Here is an 18,792-nt window from a genome sequence, read left to right on the forward strand (position 1 = left end):
GGAACAGGGAAGTACAAAGAAGCCCACAGTGGCTGCTCACATGAACGACAGCGGCTGTCAGCTGAGAGTCGAGTGAGAAGTTTGAACAAAGGCAAGATCAGAATGAGCAGGAGAGCTCGGATGCAACATAAAACGAACAGAGAAAAGGTACCAAAATGAGCTGGATTTAAGGGGTCGCGTTTCCCATTCAGGCCAACAATACAGATTCTGTCTCAGTGTTCAATATTTGGTATCTACATTGTCTTTTTAATTTCAATTAATTTGAGATGGAGAAGTTTGGTACTGAGTTGCGATATTATTGCTGTAATATTCCCTTCAGGCAGAGTTCTGGTGTAGATTTTAGTCAGGCTTACAGTCCTCCTGTCAGGTGATCGTCACAAGACCGGTGCCCTAATCCTCCCCCATGATACAAAAGCAAGAGCACCAATTAGAGGCTTTCTTCTTGTGCATGTAGCCAACTGGAACTCAACATGATTTGGCTCTAAGTCTTGTTTTATGCAGCTTTTAAAACTATCGCTGAATCTAACTTGAAGATAAACGCCGGGGAGCTGTAGCAGACTGAGATTCCACAGTCGTCTGGGAGAACTAATCAGCCATTTATGCTGAAAGTTGATTGATTGAAAGTTGTTCAATCTGATTTTTAACCAAAAATCGGGAGAACCCTTTGTGACGCAGGATGCTTGCGCTGGGTCTCGCTCTTCTTTGTTTGGTCCTCTTCCCTGATCCTGCAGACGCTCAGTTTCCTCGAGTGTGCTGCACAGTGGAGGGCATCGTGTCCAAGCAGTGCTGCCCCTCCCTGGGATCAGATCCCGCCAACGTGTGCGGCTCTCTGTCGGGGAGAGGAAGCTGCTCGCCCGTTCGAGTTGACAACAAACCCTGGGGAGGACCGTACAACCTGAGAAATGTCGACGACAGGGAGAGGTGGCCAATGAAATTCTTCAACCAGACTTGTAGATGCGCTGGTGAGTCAACTACAGCTTCTTTAGGTTGTGTGTAAAAGCCTCATGTTCATGGGCCTGTGTTCTGCAGGTAACTTTTCAGGATATGACTGTAGCCAGTGTAAGTTTGGCTGGACGGGCCCAAACTGTGACCAGAGGAAAGCCCCTGTGGTACGGAAGAACATCCACTCGCTGACCCCAGAGGAGCTCCAAGAATTCCTGAATGCCCTGGAGATGTCCAAGACCACCGCTCACCCGGACTACATCATCGCTACCGAGCACTGGCTGGGACTCCTGGGGCCGAATGGAACCGAGCCCCAGATCGCCAACATCTCCATCTACGACCTGTTTGTCTGGCAGCACTACTACTCTGTCCGAGACACTCTTCTCGGTAAAGAAGGATGGCGGCGTTTCATCACTTAAAACTACCGGAATTGATTAGTGATGGTGAACTGCAAGATGTTTATTAGGCACAATATATGTAAAAATAAATAAAATACTGGGGATTAAATGAGCAGTTTCCTAAGATTAATCAAAAGTAGCCTGTTTTTCACACATGGATTAAATTGTTTTAATATTTCCTCTGCTTAAAACTATTGTGTGATGTGCATGATTGGCTCCTGATCACTCTGCAGGTCCCGGTCGTCCATTCAGAGCCATTGATTTCTCACACAAAGGACCAGCTTTCATCACCTGGCACCGATATCACCTCCTCAGCTTGGAGCGAGAGTTACAGGTTTGCACAATCCTCTTCGGACATGGAATTAAATGCATCTTTGTGGCATGACTGAACCAGATTAGGGACAACAACTCATTTTTGATTGAACCAAACGGCTGAAGGATTCTAGTCTCACGTGTTAGTGATTAAAGGTCCGTGATTAGGATCAAAACTGACTTAATTCTAATGTAAACTAATATTTGAAAATAAATAAACCTCCATCTTCTCTGCAGAGGTTGACTGGAAATGAGAACTTTGCGATCCCTTACTGGAATTTTGCTACAGGACGAAATGAGTGTGACGTTTGCACCGACTCTCTACTGGGGGGACGGAACCCAGACAATCCATCCCTCATCAGTAATCAGTCCGTCTTCTCCAGATGGGGGGTGATCTGTAACAGGTCAGCCTGATGAAAAAGATGATGCAGTTGCTAATAACATAAATAATTCAGGGTCAATCATTTAGAAGATCTTGATATTGGAATCGTTTTTCTCTCCAGCTTGGACGACTACAATCGCCTGGTGACTCTTTGCAATGGCACCAGTGAAGGCCTCATTCAGAGAGGGATGATGAACAGGGGGAATGCCTCTCTGCCCACCATGAATGATGTCAGGAACTGCCTCGGAATCAGAGACTTCGACAGCCCTCCGTACTTCACCAACTCCTCCTTTAGTTTCAGGTGTAAATCCTCTGTTTACCGCCAATAAGGATTTAAAATTGATGCCGTACTTTAACGCATCAGTTTAACGTGGGATTTATGAAGCTTTGTTTGTGTAACTTACAGAAATGCACTTGAAGGATATGAGAAACCAGATGGAGAACTGGATGAATCCGTCAATAACCTTCATAATCTTGTCCACTCAATGCTTAATGGAACCAGTGCTTTGCCTCACTCCGCAGCCAACGATCCCATTTTTGTGGTCAGTATCGGACTCCATGGTTCCCCCTGAGATGGAACAGTGGAGTCGTTGTCATTAAAATCACTGTGGTGTTTCCATTTCTCTTATCTCGCAGGTGCTTCATGCTTTTACTGATGCTATTTTTGACGAGTGGATGAAACGGTTTGTTCCTTCCAATGCCACCTTCCCTGATGAGATGGCTCCCATTGGTCACAACAGGGACTACAACATGGTTCCCTTCTTCCCTCCCATCACCAACGAGGAGATCTACGTCACGTCTGAGCAGCTGGGATACTCCTATGCTGTCGACCTCGACGGTGAGCGAGCGATAAAAACAAAGAGTTCAAATGAGTTTGGGAAAATCAAAAGCTGCTCTTAAATCCGTGCAGCAAACATGAAACTTAGTTTAGCGCTAAGTTTGGAAACGCTGACAGGCACGGGTTACAAAATCCACCTACTTACACTTCTAAGGTTTACTGAATGGCACACTGCATTCTCTCCATCTTTTAATTAGTTTTATGCATGTAAAATTATAGTGAACAATTATTTTACATTTATGATCTTGATCTCAGATGAGTGATGCTGAGAGTTCAAAATTCACAGTAAAAAAAAGAAAATAAACTATTAGCTGGGGAGTCACTGAAGCCTTATAAAACTAACAGTCCCTCTACATCAGAACAAACGCCTTAACTCTATTATAATGTGAATTTTAGATCGATTTCTTCTGCTGCAAAAAGGTTTCTTAACAAGTCTCTGCCTGCGCTTCATCTTTCCAGACACAGACGGAGGGCCGACCGCGTTTGTGCTGGGATCCACTCTTGGGGGAGTCTTCATCGGCCTCCTGGTGCTTCTCCTTATCTTTGTGCTCTACCTGCGCCAACAGAGAAAGAGAGGCTTTGAACCTCTGATAAAAGCAGACTTCACAAATAGGAAGTACACAGAGGAAGCTTAGGCTGTACCTGTTGCTCTGAAATGCACCGCGAGGAACGGGAAGTACAATCCTCCTAATGCAAGAGAGAATCATTAATCCTGGAAACTCTTTTACTTCTGAAATATTAACTCTAAGAATATTAATGTAAATCAAGTGGTAGCAATAGTGATCGTAACTTAATGCGAGCCTCAGGTGAGCCAGATCAAAATGGATGTGTACATTTTTAATTTGAATGAATTTACAAAATCACGATCTCTTTCTGTGCCTCACAATAATCAGCTTCTTTAGAAGAGTCAAAAGGAAAACACACGTTTTGGAATGTTTTTTTAATAAATATTTACTCCCAGGAACGGTAACAAAACACAAATGTAATCCTCTTAATTGCACTGAGAAATAATAAGGCATATTCACGCAACTATCTATTCACTCCTTTTCGTCTGACGTTAGAGTCAAACAAAATCCCCCCCGATAGCGTTCGACTTCTTACAGCAGCGCATTGATTGTAAAAATGAAGACTTATAGTACCTCTGGATAATTGTCTTTTTCAGATATTTTGTCTGACCAAACATCCATTTTGAGTATTTTATTGCAAAAATATTACCATTAAAAGTTCAATGATACAAAGCATATAAAGGGCATCCTGTAAGATCAACACTCACTATAAAGAATTCTTTAAATGACACATTGTCTTGATATTTTCCCCCTTGCTGTGTGGATACTAATGCTGATGTAAATGCTATAATGAAAAGCTAAAGACATATTGATTGATATGCTGCACTGGTTCACTCCTTGGATGTCTAATCTCAGTGGCTCTGGAGCTGACTGGCTCTCAGAGAACGGAGGTCGTACCTACGGCGTGGTTTTGTCCACCCCCCCTCAGCAGCGCCAGGCCTCTCCCATTCGCTGTAAGCACGCTCTACTGAGGAGCTTCACTGAGGCATTCAGCCCTGTCCAGTCCACAGATTCTCATTTCACAGGTGACTGTGGTCGGCTTCAGGCCTGTCTGTGCTGCAGGCATAGCTATTGGAGCTTTACAGATAAATTCGGAGACCCTTTCTTTGCATTTCCAGTAACCACTGAATGTTGTTTGCTTTTTCATCTCTTAATACATTTCTCAATTTTTGCCCAACTGTGTTAATAAAGTGTCAGAAATAGCTTAACTTTGCGATGCACATTGCAATGATTATTTTATCCAGACTATGCAAGGCGTTACTGGATAACCTTTGGCTGTTCAAGCAACACATGCCAAACACACACTTTCTGTTCCTTTTCCTTGGTAAATTCAGAATCCTAGCACTTCTGAAAACGTCCAGTATTTGTGGAAATGACTGTAAGCTGTTCTGAGAATGCAGTAGAAAATATTATAGGCCTCAAACAAAGGAAAGACAAATACAAATATTTGAGGAGCAGAAAGCCTGACGAGCGGTGATGCGTCTTTCATGCTGAAATGTGCACGTGAATTCAAACGTATACAGAACAAGATCAGAATCTTCCACTCGGACTGTTAAAGAGATTTATAGTGGCATGAGATTATGCTTATGAACCATTTATATACATTGAAGCTGATCATCTGTGCATCTCTTTTGGCTGTGTGCCTTCGCATGCAGACCACTGATGCTACAACAACTCCCACAACGGAGACATAAAGCCTTACTGATTGAAAAAATAACTCTATCATAGATATCAAATATTGGAGAGGATTATAATTTACCTCACCTGGATGTGCACCTAGTAATACTACACAATCAGTATCACTAAGATGGTATTACTAAATATTTGTGACGCCTTTGCTCCATGTTCATTCGGTTTTCACTCCAGACCGGGGAAACCAGCAAGTCATGGAAATATTTAGCAGATAATACAGTTGTTGCAAGACAAATGAGTAAATAAAAATGACAATCTTGAAAATGAAAACTGTCACAAGGCAGCTGCTGCCGGCTGTCAGCGGACAGCCGACAGCAGATCCAGGACCTGTGGCTGGAAATCATGTCCAGTCCGTTCGAATAAAAAATAAGTAATTGGCGTATTTATGTAATGAAAAAGGAACAAGATTTCAATTAAAGGTTTCGGTGGAACTGCATGTTCACTATGCTTTGCATTTGTTTCAAACTATAACACTTTAACCTTATCGTGCATCTTTTAGGTGCATCGACGGCCCACATTCTCAGCATTTGCCAACACACAGTTTTTGCATAAAAATCAAAACAATCAAAGTGCGTGTTACACCATTCCACGTGGAGACCCGCATTAAAACCTGCCATATGTGCCAGGAGTCTCTGCAGCAGCTTGTTGGTTTGGCATCAATGTTAAAAATAAATGAAATAAATGATGCCGTAAAGATGGAGTCAAACGATGGCACAGCATGTTCTTTGGGAAAGTGGGAAATCACAATGCATGGCTGCCCCCTTGTTCAGAGCGGACTCCTCTTGCCTTGAGGCTGGCAGGCTGAACATTGTCTGTTTTAATGCGTCTCCAAACTGCCTGAATAAAAAAGCAAACCAACGAACAAACAAAAACAACAACCAGGCTGTCCGTGTTTTGCCAGTTCCTCCAGCATTATCTCCATCGCTGGTTGAATGCCAGGGTTGACAGGACCAGTATGGTTGGCAGGGCGACAGAGGAGGTGCAGAGTGGGTCAGAATCATCCACGGGCCCACTTCGGTCGGCTTCCACCACCGGGGCTTCGCTGGCGACACCGTCCACGTCTGTGGGGCAGACCTCTGTGCAGCCGCTGCCACTGCCTGAGCCGCTGCCTTCATCACCTGAAGCACCACAACAGAAACAGAACAGCAACCAGACCGACTCGTCACTGAAACGGCCTTTTGAACTGTTCATCCAACCACATCGGCTCACATGCTGTCGCGTGTGCACGCTGGAAAGCCCCTCTCTACTCACTCGAGTCTTGGAAGTAGATGTCATTGCCATTGTAGGCATTTCTCAACTTGTTGGTCATTACCCTCAGAGCCATGATCTGCTGTCGGATGAAGGTGTCCGGTCGGGTGATGTCGACGGCCACCTCGGGGTTATTCACCTGGTTGGTTAGACCGTCCTTTTGAACTTCGGGAAAATACCTTTTAGGTTAAAAATACAGTTCAATAAATTCAAGGTAGTATTTTTTTGAAGTGCTCATTAATCTATAAAAAGAAATTGTCACAGCAGACAAGTTAATTCGAGTTTTCTCATGTGTTAAAATAGTTTAGAGACTGTAAGTAAGAAAGGCCCGAGTGCATCAGAGAATAATTCTATAAGGATAAAAATCAAAGTTTGATTTAGACATGTTGGATAATATTCTGACAAACCTGTGAGAAATCTCTCCTGCAAAAAAAAAACTACTAGCTTCCGACATTCCTTCTTTGTAAATGAGCAGCATACAATCATGTGACGGCATTCCATAATCCGCCTCCCACAGTCTGTTACCCACAAGCCCCGGTCACCCTGGGTAACACACATAGAAATCTAAACAGCATTATCTTCCACATCAAAACAGTTTGAACTTTTAGGGTTATTCAATGAATGCAAAAATGGTTGCTTGTTGCACAAAGAGAGGATAAACCGGGCCGCATTTTTCAAAGTAGGGTGAAAACACAATTATATACAAATTGGACCAAAATGACAAAACCCGTCCAAGCATAAGATGTTTAACTTGTTTGTTGGCTTGATGGATATTAGCCAAAGTATGCCAAGCTCTTGTACAACTAACGTTAAACCAGTAGATAATCGTTCTGGAATTAGACCGATTAGCATGAGTCGCTTCAGAAAGGCTTTTGTGTTAGCCTGCATTAGCATTCTGGAGCGCTCACCTGCCCTTGCTGTGTCCGTTCCAGCATTCGTCATCAGTGGCGTTTCCCGTGGTCACGCCGTCCTCCACGCACAGCTCCTCAGGCAAGCTGGACCAAAACTTCTTTGACAGCTTTAGCTTCTCTTTTATATCAATCACCTTAAGCGAAAAACACAGGTCATCAGATGAGGTAGAAAAAGCATTATCTGTATATCCCGAGAGCAGCAATGACCATTTCTGCCAAGCAATAAAAAGAGCAACATATGTGTTCAACAATCTCTTAATATAAAAACAAACCAAACCCTGAGAGTAATATGACTGATATTACAGTGAAACCTTGTGAAGCGTCTTTACATATTATGTGCCTTTTTAATTTATTGTTATTTTGCATCTGTGGAGTAATTTATTTTTATTTTATTGGTATTGTTAAATGTCGATGATTTATGTACTAAGGACTTTCACCGGAAATAAGACCGCAAGAGCTTTTTTGAAATGCTCCTCTTAGACAGGATGTTTGACTGTACTTGTACTGTAATACATGCTACTGTTTGACTGTACTTGTACTGTAATACATGCTACTGTTTGACTGTACTTGTACTGTAATACATACTACTGTTTGACTGTACTTGTACTCTAACATTCTATCTAATAAATACATTCATCATCATCAGGGAAAAAGACACTGACAGAGTTTTCTGAAACATACATCTTGTGGTAAATGCTGTAAAAAAACAAAAACAACAACTGCCCCAGCGTCACTTATTATCCTTTAACTTAACCCCGAGACATTTGAACTCTCTGGCTTAATTTTTGTCAGGATTTTCTTTTCATGTTGACAATCAAATGTTTGCGTCATGAAAAATTGAGCCCACACAAAGTTTTGCACCAATCGTTTCAGCGTGAATGTCGGCGTTAAACGCTCCTTTGCGTCTCAGCGCTGCGACACTGTCAGATATCACTTCCTGACTTGGGCCTGTTGAACTCCAATCTTCAAACCAATCATCAAACAGAGAACTTCACATGTTTCACTGAAGCCGAGGGAACTCCTGATAGCAGCAGGTTGGCCCCATTATCGTTTTCTGTCTGATTTGCCGTTGGCTTACGTGAAATTGTAGTGAACCTGAGCAGAACATGAAAGGTGCTGTCCTGACGCCGCGACGCTGCTGTAGGCCCTGACTCCGCTTTTGATGTGTTAATCCTGTCACACTGTTGGCAAAGCACTTCAGCCGCTGTGATACTGCCCAGAGGGTCAAGGCTTCACTCAATGCAAGAGATTGACTGGCAATGTTTAACTAAAACTCACAAATTAAGTTTAGTGTAACAAGTTAGAGGTTTACGGATCAGCTGGCCAAAAACAGCCTGGATTCAACGTAGAAAGATACGCTACTCTATTAATCAATCAATATCTCCACTAAATATTATATTGATGCGTTTCATGTAGCTTAATGTAGATAAATGGTTTTATTTATCAGTTGATCATATCTTAATGTTATTTAAAAGCCTAGGAAAAAAGCCACACTCATTACATATTCATTATATAGAGTGACTTGAATGTCGAATGTTTCCTGTTTCATCCAACCTCATCATTTTAAGATTGATTGAAACTCCTTTTGACACACATGATGAAAGAAAACTCACTTTAAAACCACAAATGTTTGTTGCTTGAAGGGGAAAAGAAAAGTTTTAAAAGTGGAGCAAAGGTCAGACCTTTCCACACATAATAAATACACCTCAGGGAAAAGTCTGTCTCTCACTTCGTTGTGCATTACCCAGGAGCAAATAAAAACAGAGCGCAAGCGGGTATGCAACTAGCGGCAGTGGCCACTAGATGGCAGTATGTCTCTCAGGAATAAATGGAGGAAAATACTTGACGGTGAGCAAGCACATTTCAAACCAAACTACATTCACCATTAAGGACTCCTTCACAAAAGCAAAAATTCACTCTGACAACAGTCCCTATTTAGCCCAAGACCGTATTTGCAATGGAAACAGAAACTCCCTTACAGGACTAATATTCTCAAAATCTTTTAAAAAGGAAGACATCCCATCTTATCTCATCAGGAAGTTGTATTTGTTCAAGTGAAACAGTTCATATTACTACGTGTGTTCAGTCCCTGAAGACATTAAATATCTTTTTAAAGCTGTGATACTTACAGTTGTATCATTAGAACCAACAGGTGATAAAACCATTTTCTCGCTGCACATGCAAGCTGCTGCCATATACATAATTATAAACAGATCCAACCTGTGGATATTAAGGGATTAGAAGTCCTGAGAAATACACCTTTCAAATGTACACAAATGCTGAATGCATAAATTAACAGATGTAGAATCATATTTTAAATATGGCAGATTGCGTCACACATTCATACGCTGCAAGCGAAAGCTGATTATCATCCCAAAATAAATAAAATTGTTTACATAAACTGATGGCGTAAAAAAAGAAGACTTTTTTTTCCTGTTTTATCATCTCATTTTTTCCTTCCCATCTTTTGTTGCATGAATGTTGATAACATCCAAAGAAAGAACGGTAGCATTAAACAGATTTCTATGTCTCGTGCTAGAGATGACTTCCTGTTTTCAAAAACTGGGTGTGGTTTCAGTGAGCCATCTAATTTCTGAACCGAGAAATAAATTATTTATGATCAATGATTTCAGTTTATACCTTGAGGGTGAAGAGCTGCAGAAAGCCGTGGTTTGGCCCACTCGCTCCTTTCCATTTCCTCTTGCAGCTTCTATCTCGCTGCTTCCTGTCATGAGCCATACATTATTGCATTGCGTGTCTCTCTCTTTCTCATCCCTCTCCCTGTAACTCTGGTTTCTGCTCTATTCGGGTTTTCTCTCTGTTACCACAGTCTTAAGCGAAAGTGAAGGTTTCATGGTGATGTGACCCGTAATCTTAAACCAGACTCTATTCTAAGGAGCTTTGCGAATAAAGCTCCGGGTCTCTTTCTCAACTGTGATATGAAACGGTGTGAGCGCAGCCGTTTCACGACTGTTTCACGACTGTTTCACGACTGTTTCACGACTGTTTCACGACTGTTTCACGACTGTTTCACTTCTGCCCTCTTCAACATTTCCTCCATGGCTTCATTAAGATGAGTTATCCGGCTTGACTGTACTTGCTCTTTTCTTTTTCTTAATTTCAATCAATCCTTATTTTTAATTTAATCACACCTGCAATTAAATGATCTGTTCATGTCTCTTCCGGAACAGGGAAACAGGACGTTTGCGAAAGCTAAACCACAACACAGGAGATGAATTAAGCGCTGAGCAGAGCCTGTGATGAACGGGCGGCTGCCACGGCTCAGCCCGCCATGATCCAAACGTAGCCTCACCTTCAAGCTCGCTTTTTCCCTCACCTCAAACACAATCCAACCAAACATAACACAATGTTTACCTGCTGTAAATTGTAATTGGCTAGCTTGGAAGGACAAACATGAGGAGATGTTTGCAGACAATAATCCCCCCCCCCCCCCCCCCCCAGAACAGCAGGCTTCACAGAGATAATGGTGTTAGTAGGTTTAAAGTGCTCGTCTGTGTATTGAGTATTTATTGTCGTGTTTTCGCGCACGCAGCGTGCCGGACGTTTTTCCTGCATGCATGTTAACAGGGTGCCCCCTTTAGCTCAACGCAGAAATGCAAGTGACCTGCACTTTGACCGGTGGATTTCTGACGGCCGTGCCCATCGTGAGATCAGGAGCTGATGCGTCACTCGCTTTGAAGTCGCAGGCACACTCCTGGCAACGGTACAAAGCCAGAGGGCGGGGCTCTTATTTGGCCGTAGGGTGAAGTCCACATGTGCTGTCTGCCTTTCAATTAAAAAAAGAAAAAGAAAAATTCAGAGAGGACATCTCTTTTTAACCCTCCCAAACGTCATCAGTCTCACTCGGCTGACCTCTAATGTTCAGTATCTCCCCTGCTGCTTGGGAAATCTCCTTTTCCCTCACTCACCTAATCAGACATTCTCCCTCATGCTAGTTAAAACACCTCTATCCTGTTAAATTAGGATCCTGTTTTCAAGCAACTATCTGGGGATGTGATTGCAGCACATCCCTCTGCTACAAGTCTGAGCTAAATTAGTGCATGTTCGATCTAATCATAGACTCGGCAGCAGGTCTGGCCACTAAACCACAAGGGGCAGACAACTCCTCCAACAACTTATTTTCCCTGGCAACTGCTCCTCCCGTCTGCGCTAAAATAGTTTTTCATTTGATACGAATGCAGTTTTCTTCCTGCATCTCAATTACAGAGGTCAGCGAGTCCGTTCTGGTCATACCGAGACCTCGGCCTTGCCATGAGTCGCTTTTTGACCAGCGACCACTTTAAGGACGGACCAAATAGTTTCTCACAAGGAGAAGGCCGCAGTAAGAATAACTCTGCTCCTTCATCACATTCTTCATCGAAGCTATATTGTGGTCAGAGCCAATCCCTAAAACTAATATGTGTTGCTCTCTCTGGGTGAACTATGTAAGAATGCAGCCGACAGGTCGACTGTTGCAGTGTCGAGTATCAGGGTGCTGGGGCCCCGTGGGTGTTTGTCCCCGGGCCTGGCTCTGTAATCTGGGGTCTAACATGTCATTCATTCTTCCTAATTGATCCGGGTCTCCCCTTAAAATCTGCTCAAAAACAATCTGCCATTTCTAGCACATAAAAAATCAGCAGAGTGTAAATAACGCTGGCTACCCTTCAGCATAGTGGGCAACTAGATGGCGTCCGTTTGTGACTGACAGTTGTCTTCCCTTTGCCGGGTCGGTTGTGTCCTTGCCAGAAAACGTTTGCCTCAAAGGTGACAATCGCTCTTGCTTCGAGGAGGTAACTACCAGAGTGCATGTAGACGTGAAGCTGTTTTCATCCAATCAATATCCATCAACAGAGGGCCGTAGCGGAACAGCTTCCCCTCTTGGACTTCACATAAGACAGAAAGGCATCGCCCGACTGCTTCCTCTGAAGGACTCACACGGATGGGAATGGCACATTGAAGCAAATCATGGTGAGGAAACGGCACAAACACTTGTAAACTAAAATGTGGTTTGAGGCGTCTGTGCAGCGGAAATCTTTTGCCCACCGCCGTTTGGCCGCATGCCACGTGTTCGTGATGTTTTTTGGAGGCTCATTCAGGGGCAATCACACTGTTTTTTTTTTTAAAGCTCAGTTGGTGCCTCCCGTTTGGGTCCCTTGATTATGACTGATTGTGCCGGAGAATAAATCTTCCGCAGCAGAATGCTGCGATATCATTTGACACGGACGTCTCAACAACCAAAGCCAGGGGGATGTGTACAGTTTATCTTATATCGCCTGGTGACAGCACTGTCAGTGACGGTACCGAGAGAGTCTTATTATGCAGCTGGCTGGGACGGGACAGTTGACATACTGAGAAACTCTTATTGTTATTCATCACTGGCCATTATTTTGCATTTGTTTTGATTGTGCAGCAGAGGCAATGCTGCGAAATCCATCTCGATATCTGACAGACACCGAGGAGAGGATGCAGATACCGTGGGGGGAAGACACAATAATGATGAATATTTATCACTTATCAGTGTTACACATACCTAAGATTAATAAATTACCTATAGAGAGACTGTGCTGATGTAATTATACAAGAATATTACACTGGATTTCCCAAATGGTTCACATTTCAAGTTTGATTCCATACTTCAGCGGGAAAAGTCTGAATACTCAATTTAATCAGTCAAATCCTGCGACACCCTGGAGGTCTAACTTTATTTTCAACTTTCAGCAGCCTTGCTAACGGCTGCGGGAGGGGGATAGTTCATCGTGCCTTTAACTTCATGTGACTGTGAATTTATTTGTACCTTGAAAAAACAAATAAAATGGCTTCCAGAAGCTGCAGCGCTGCGTTGCTAGAAGAGGAGCATACGGTGGCTGCAACGCAATGACCGCTCCAACCCCTTTAGACAAACCCGATGAGGCTTTATCTGACACAATAACCACAATATTCTTCCATAAATATTGCTTCTCAAAAATGCAACTAAACACAAACATCTTCAACCCGTCGCTATGATCTCTGCATGTTGTTGTAGCTCATGCAGCTTTTACAGTGTCAATGAACAACAGGACATTTTCAGTGGCTCATTTGCCTCAAACCATTTGCGCAGTCCCACGATATCGACACGGTTAACCAACATGGTGTATCATAGTGAGAAAAATGTATCACACAATGAACCCACGGTGAGAAAACATGACAGAATATTGATGAAACAGTGGTGAGTCCGTGCGCGTGATTTGCCCACGGCTACGACAGGAGAAGTTAGAAATGGGGAGATGATTAAAGGGAAGATATGCACTGTGGAGGAGAGAGCCATCATCAGCAGGCCGGCGCTCTCCTGCTGCCTGTTCCCCAGAGCCCCAAGCAGCCCAGAGTGCAATGGGCCAATGTGTCTCATTAATGTATGGACAGATAGGAAAGGTAGCAGAGCCCTGATGGCACCGAGAAAGACGGTGCAAGATGAGATTTTACCAAAAAGATCGAGTCTTTTAACAGTAAAAAACATTTTAGAGAGAGGCTTCAGCAACACCCACGAGACACAGGGTAGACAACGCGGTTGTAGAGGAGACGATTGAGGTCGTCTTGTCTACAAGACGATGGATGGATGGATGGATAGTTTACGAGTCATCGACCGGAACTGTGACCAAATCCGTCTCTTGAAATGCTAAAAGAAAAAAACAACACAAAAAACCCCACTCCCATGTCTTTGTCTCTTTCACTGAAGTATTCTCTACAAAATTTAACAGGTTCTCTTTTCTCAAACATCCAACCCTCCCAAAAGGCTGCATGCTAATCCTTCATGCAGACGACGCACATCATTGCATGTGAGTCATCTCGTTTCTACTGCCTTCAAAAAGGCTGAGCTTTGCAAATAAATCAATAAGGTGAATTTGAATACCGGAAATTTTCATTGCTTCTATAATTCCTCTCATGTAATGCCTAATACATCACAGGAGCTCAGCCCAGGGAGCTCGGAGGCAGGTGTGTTCTCATTCTGCCTGTCTCCTGCACGTAGCAGCCGGTGAATGACAGCAGCGGATTGTGTTGGAATGTTCTCTGTTTTTGTCGCACCTTTTGTCTTATTACAACATGTGTGATGTTTTTACCACACAACAGGACCAGGACATAAAGCTGTGGTGTGCTGTGCAGCTGAGATTGGTCACTATGGTATGCATCTCCGTTCAGGTTCGTCATATAAGTTAATTATACCGTTTCACTTGACAGTACTGGGAACACAACAAGGGAAGAATTCTTGTATCATAATTACATCATTTCTTTCCTTATATCCTTCGGAGAACCAATTCATCTTCATGCAGCTCTCCAGTATGGAGATGGAGCTGATGACTGTTGGACACGTGAAGCAAATATACACCCTGCACAGATCTGGAACTTCAACAATGATTTAATTAACTGTTCGGTCCTACAGGCAATGGTGGCATTTTAGAACCCTTAATAAAAGGCATTTCTCCAAATCTGAATTGGACATAATTTTCTCACATTCCTTTGCATTTTAGATCCCGCCTTCACTGAATGTCTTGGAAATTAAAGGAAAGTCTATATTATTTATAAAGCTAATGATGGGCACATCCATCCATCCATTTTCTTGTAGATGAGACTATTGTAATAGTCTTGTCTATACTAGAGAGAGAGACATTTCTCAAAGTTTTATGAGATCCATCCAGCATTTGCCCGTTTAAACTAAGTTTTGAGGAAGACTACGAAAGAGCTTTCATTTCACAGTTAATAGTTGGAGGATTTCACTGTAACGCGGTGACTGAGGTGAACAAACCAAACACTGACAAGGAGCATTCACATCATTTACTAACAGATGGAAAAGATGCAGGATCTCCCTGAAGCTCTGCTTCATGTTGTCTCGGTCTCTCTGCCGTAATCGGCTCGACCTCGCCCGCCCGGTCCCGCTGGTCAAATTGAGAATGTGTTAACTTTTGTGCTTTTTAGCCACATTGCATACATTAGTTCGGGTTACTTTAATTATTATTTTATTATTATTATTATTATTGTTGAAATGAGTTTTACTTTTGTAAATATTTTCTTGGATTTGAAGCTTGACACCGAATCGAACCCCCCTATTTTCCATTCAGTCACTGCTCCTTAAAATGTCATTGAAATCAGTTCAAACCTCACTGAGTATCCCGCTAGAAACAGAAACATCCCCCTCCTTGGTCAAGGAACTAACTAGCATGAGACAGCGATGGCCACCTTGCTGGAGACCTGAACTAGTGAGTGGGGTAAATGATTCTGTGGACGCAACATGTGCATAAAATCAGCCAAATGTTTTTCATTTCCAAATCCTGGCAGATCCTAGGGAGCTCACTTCCTGGCCTTTATCCCTGTCCCACATCAGCTCCACCCAAACGTCCCGAACCAGTGACGAACCTAAGATGTCTACAGACGCGTGGGTGATACACTGTGTTAGTAGGTAAACCATATGTTGAGTATTTTGGAACAAACATTAAGACAAACGTCTGCCCACCGTGAGGTATAGAACCTCTGCGAGCGCAGGAAGGGCGTAAGGCTTCCTGCATTTACAGTCAGAGGACTGAACATTAATGTCAGCGCTTCTACAGAAGACGCAGCAAAGCCTCGGCTGCCTTTCATGTGATCACTGCAACACGACGACCACAGACTGAGTATGCGAGCTTCACGATTGTATACTGTGCTGGTCGTTAGCTTGAAAATGGATCCCGCCGTGAAACAAAAAGGGTCACACAGAAACCTGGTCTGATCAAAGCGCCACATCCAGGTGGTTCCGAAAGACCGGTTCACATGTAAAGGTATATTTGTATTCGGCGGTCTGTTGCTTTACAGTCAAATATTTATGCTGGAGTGTCACTCGTCACAAAGAGAATTGTTTATGTGCTGTCAAACGCTGCCCTAAACTATGATGCCACATATGCAGCTCGAGACTATTTATTTTCATGTGGTCTCGGAGGGAATCTGTGGAATCGACATAATTGCACATCTTGGGCAAGAGTCTGTAGATGCAGCAACTCAGAGAGCGGCGCTGTGGACAAGCCCACTTTACTTTGCTCAAGCTGTGTCCAAAACCAGAATGTTCCAGTGGCTTGACGTGTTCCTGGACGGCACAAATATAATGCCTGGGTCAAGGTTTTTTTGGGGAAAGGAGAGGTTGTGCCTTTTCCTGACAACTGACTTCACAAACCACACAGAGATGTTTTACTCAGTGTGTCCTTCTGAACATGAGATTTAAAAAGGAAAAGTGCATGAATATTCAGTTTCTGTTACTAGCTGTATGAGCGATGCATCCTGGCACGGCTCTGACCAAGATCAAGCGGAGAGTATTGATTTAGCCACGAGAGGCGGGGTACACCCCCAACGCATTACCAGCGCAAAGGGCAAAGTCCAATCAGCTGCTAGAGTTAAACAGTGTGATTGAGAGTGATAAGTTCATTCAAGGAGATGTTTTTTTTTTACATGCTTTATCAGAAGAATCATCAGAAGCCTGGAGAAATAAAATAATTGCTTTGCGCGAGAAAAAAAGCAAAGTTTAGAACTTCTAAATCTCAAAATGTTCCGTCTACCTCTTTAATCCTTGTGCGACCCCCTCAAACGTAGTTTTTCACCTCAGGTTGGCAGCAGTTTCCATGGAGGGAAGTTTCTATAACACATACTGTGCATTTCTGTTTTGAGGCAGAGTAGAGAAATGCATTGGTATAGGTTAAGATTAACCTTGCCTCTCGGGTGAATTCCTGAGTGCACTGTTAAGTTGTACTTTACTGATCTCCGCAGGGAAATTTGTTGCCTGCATTTACCCCATTAAAATGCTACAATATAACTATGCAAGTTTAAAGGTAGGTGGGCAGTCGCTATGCAGCGCCTGGAGGCACTGACAGGAGAATTAACATATCAGAGATGTTTTTGTTGGCAGGAGAAACTGGAGCACAGGCAGAAGCTCACTCACACTTCACATAGAAAGCCCCTGCCCTGGCCAGAAATCGGGCTCGCTGTGAGGCGGCAGCGCGAGGCAGCGAGCCACCACGCTGCAAAACTGATTGTTGACTTCGGTCTTCAAAAATCTTTATTTTATGCAGCAGAACAAAAATGCTATGCAGGGTTAGAGATGGAGACGAAAATAATGGAAGGAGTCAAATATATCTGCAGAGATGAAAAGGACCTGCAATTCATTTTCAGTTGTAGCTTTTCTATTTGATGTGCAGTCACAACCGCAACAACAAAATAGAGCTAATAAACAGGTTAGAATTGAAAGTAAACGGCAAAAGTCAATTTAATCACTCAATAATCGATACGAGAAATGAAAGAAATAAACTGTTTTTTTTCTCTTCTTCATTTTCTAGGGGCATTTTAAAAAAAGTAATCAATAGTCTCTTATTGTAGCAGTAAACACATGAGGAAAAAACCCCCATTAATTACATAAATTCAACTTTCTCGAAAGATAGATTTACACACTCAAACTGATTTGGATTCACGCTGGACATTTATTAATCAACAGGGAAGCTCACGCTCAGGAATAACCTCATGGTTGCCGGCGATGACTTAATCACTTTAATAAGGATGATCTGATATTTCTAATTGACTTTCAAGACATGTTGTCTAAAGGCAGCATAAAAATTGGGTCCAATACTGTTTATGAGCATATTCATATTAATCTTTGGACAGTATTGTCCCCAACAGGCCGAATCTACATCGAATGTTGTTTGTGTCTGGCTCTAATTGTTTCTACGTGTTTGCTGATGAAATGCAAACCACGTATTACACAAGGGAGCCCGAAAGAGCTGATAAAACTGCACCACGTCGAACTGAAACAAACTTGTTACACATTTCACATTAAAAGTTCCACCTCTTATCTATAATGCACCTCTGGCAGTGTTTTGTGCCTTCATTCCCCCGCCGGACTTTTAAATCCTTATTTCTCTCAGGTCTATGACGGTGTGTGCTCTGACAGAATGTCAGGCAATTAAAGAGTCAAGGCTCATTGAGCTGGAGGTGGGCCCGCTCCTCCAGGCTCCTCCACAAGCAGCAGGAGAAATCAGCTCCTCCAGGCTCCTCCACAAGCAGCAGGAGAAATCAGCGCTGACACTCTTTGCCATCCCTCGCACATTCTTTGACAAACTTTGCGGTACAGGCAGACAAGAAGCTCTTATCAAAGGACACTTTAAAACTATTGTAAACTTTCACAAGGTTTACCAATGTCACTGTCACAGGTAATTATCGTGCACTAGAATGTAAATGAATACAGTGTGTGTGGGACAACAGAAAGCTACTCTCAGGGACTCTAGTCATGTCCCTGCTGCAAGACAACACATTAACGCTGCCGCGACAAGGTAGCTGCAAGACGTGGAAAAAGCAATTGAGAGTTTCAATTAAGACATGCAGTCACAGAACGCTTCAGCCGCCAGTCTTTGCTGCTTGTCATTGACTTTGTGATGTTTCTAAGCTTAACCGCTACTCGTCAAAATCTCTGCTCGAACTTCTGAATTTTGTGGCCCGGTAGACTGAAGAAATAATCTGTACT

The 18,792-nt window shown here is 43.0% G+C and overlaps 2 protein-coding genes across 2 annotated transcripts in view; one reads left to right on the forward strand and one right to left on the reverse strand.

The window, feature by feature from the left end:
* Window positions 1-676: 676 nt before the first annotated feature.
* On the forward strand, window positions 677-3,507 carry dct (dopachrome tautomerase). Its single transcript, XM_068746035.1, has 8 exons — window positions 677-962; window positions 1,030-1,329; window positions 1,574-1,674; window positions 1,890-2,056; window positions 2,156-2,335; window positions 2,441-2,576; window positions 2,671-2,872; window positions 3,332-3,507. Exons 1-8 carry the CDS (start codon window positions 677-679, stop codon window positions 3,505-3,507), a joined length of 1,548 nt encoding a protein of 515 aa, XP_068602136.1.
* Window positions 3,508-6,042: 2,535 nt separating this feature from the next.
* gpc6b (glypican 6b) overlaps window positions 6,043-18,792 on the reverse strand; it is a 58,298-nt gene continuing 45,548 nt past the window's right edge. The window contains exons 8-10 of the mRNA XM_068746220.1: window positions 7,287-7,423; window positions 6,382-6,557; window positions 6,043-6,248 (exon numbers count right to left, since the gene is read on the reverse strand). Coding sequence (XP_068602321.1) covers window positions 6,043-6,248; window positions 6,382-6,557; window positions 7,287-7,423 — 519 coding nt within the window. The remainder of the gene's footprint in view (window positions 6,249-6,381; window positions 6,558-7,286; window positions 7,424-18,792) is intronic.

Source organism: Brachionichthys hirsutus, chromosome 12 (assembly GCF_040956055.1).
Source record: "Brachionichthys hirsutus isolate HB-005 chromosome 12, CSIRO-AGI_Bhir_v1, whole genome shotgun sequence".
Lineage (NCBI taxonomy): Eukaryota > Metazoa > Chordata > Actinopteri > Lophiiformes > Brachionichthyidae > Brachionichthys > Brachionichthys hirsutus.

What these genes read in the sequence shown, in the direction of transcription:
- dct (XM_068746035.1), top strand. Translation starts at nt 677, where the DNA reads ATGCTTGCGCTGGGTCTCGCTCTTCTTTGTTTGGTCCTCTTCCCTGAT. An exon ending in CCAGACTTGTAGATGCGCTG is followed by an intron (nt 963 to 1,029) that starts GTGAGTCAACTA and finishes TGTGTTCTGCAG; the next exon opens with GTAACTTTTCAGGATATGAC. An exon ending in TGTCCGAGACACTCTTCTCG is followed by an intron (nt 1,330 to 1,573) that starts GTAAAGAAGGAT and finishes ATCACTCTGCAG; the next exon opens with GTCCCGGTCGTCCATTCAGA.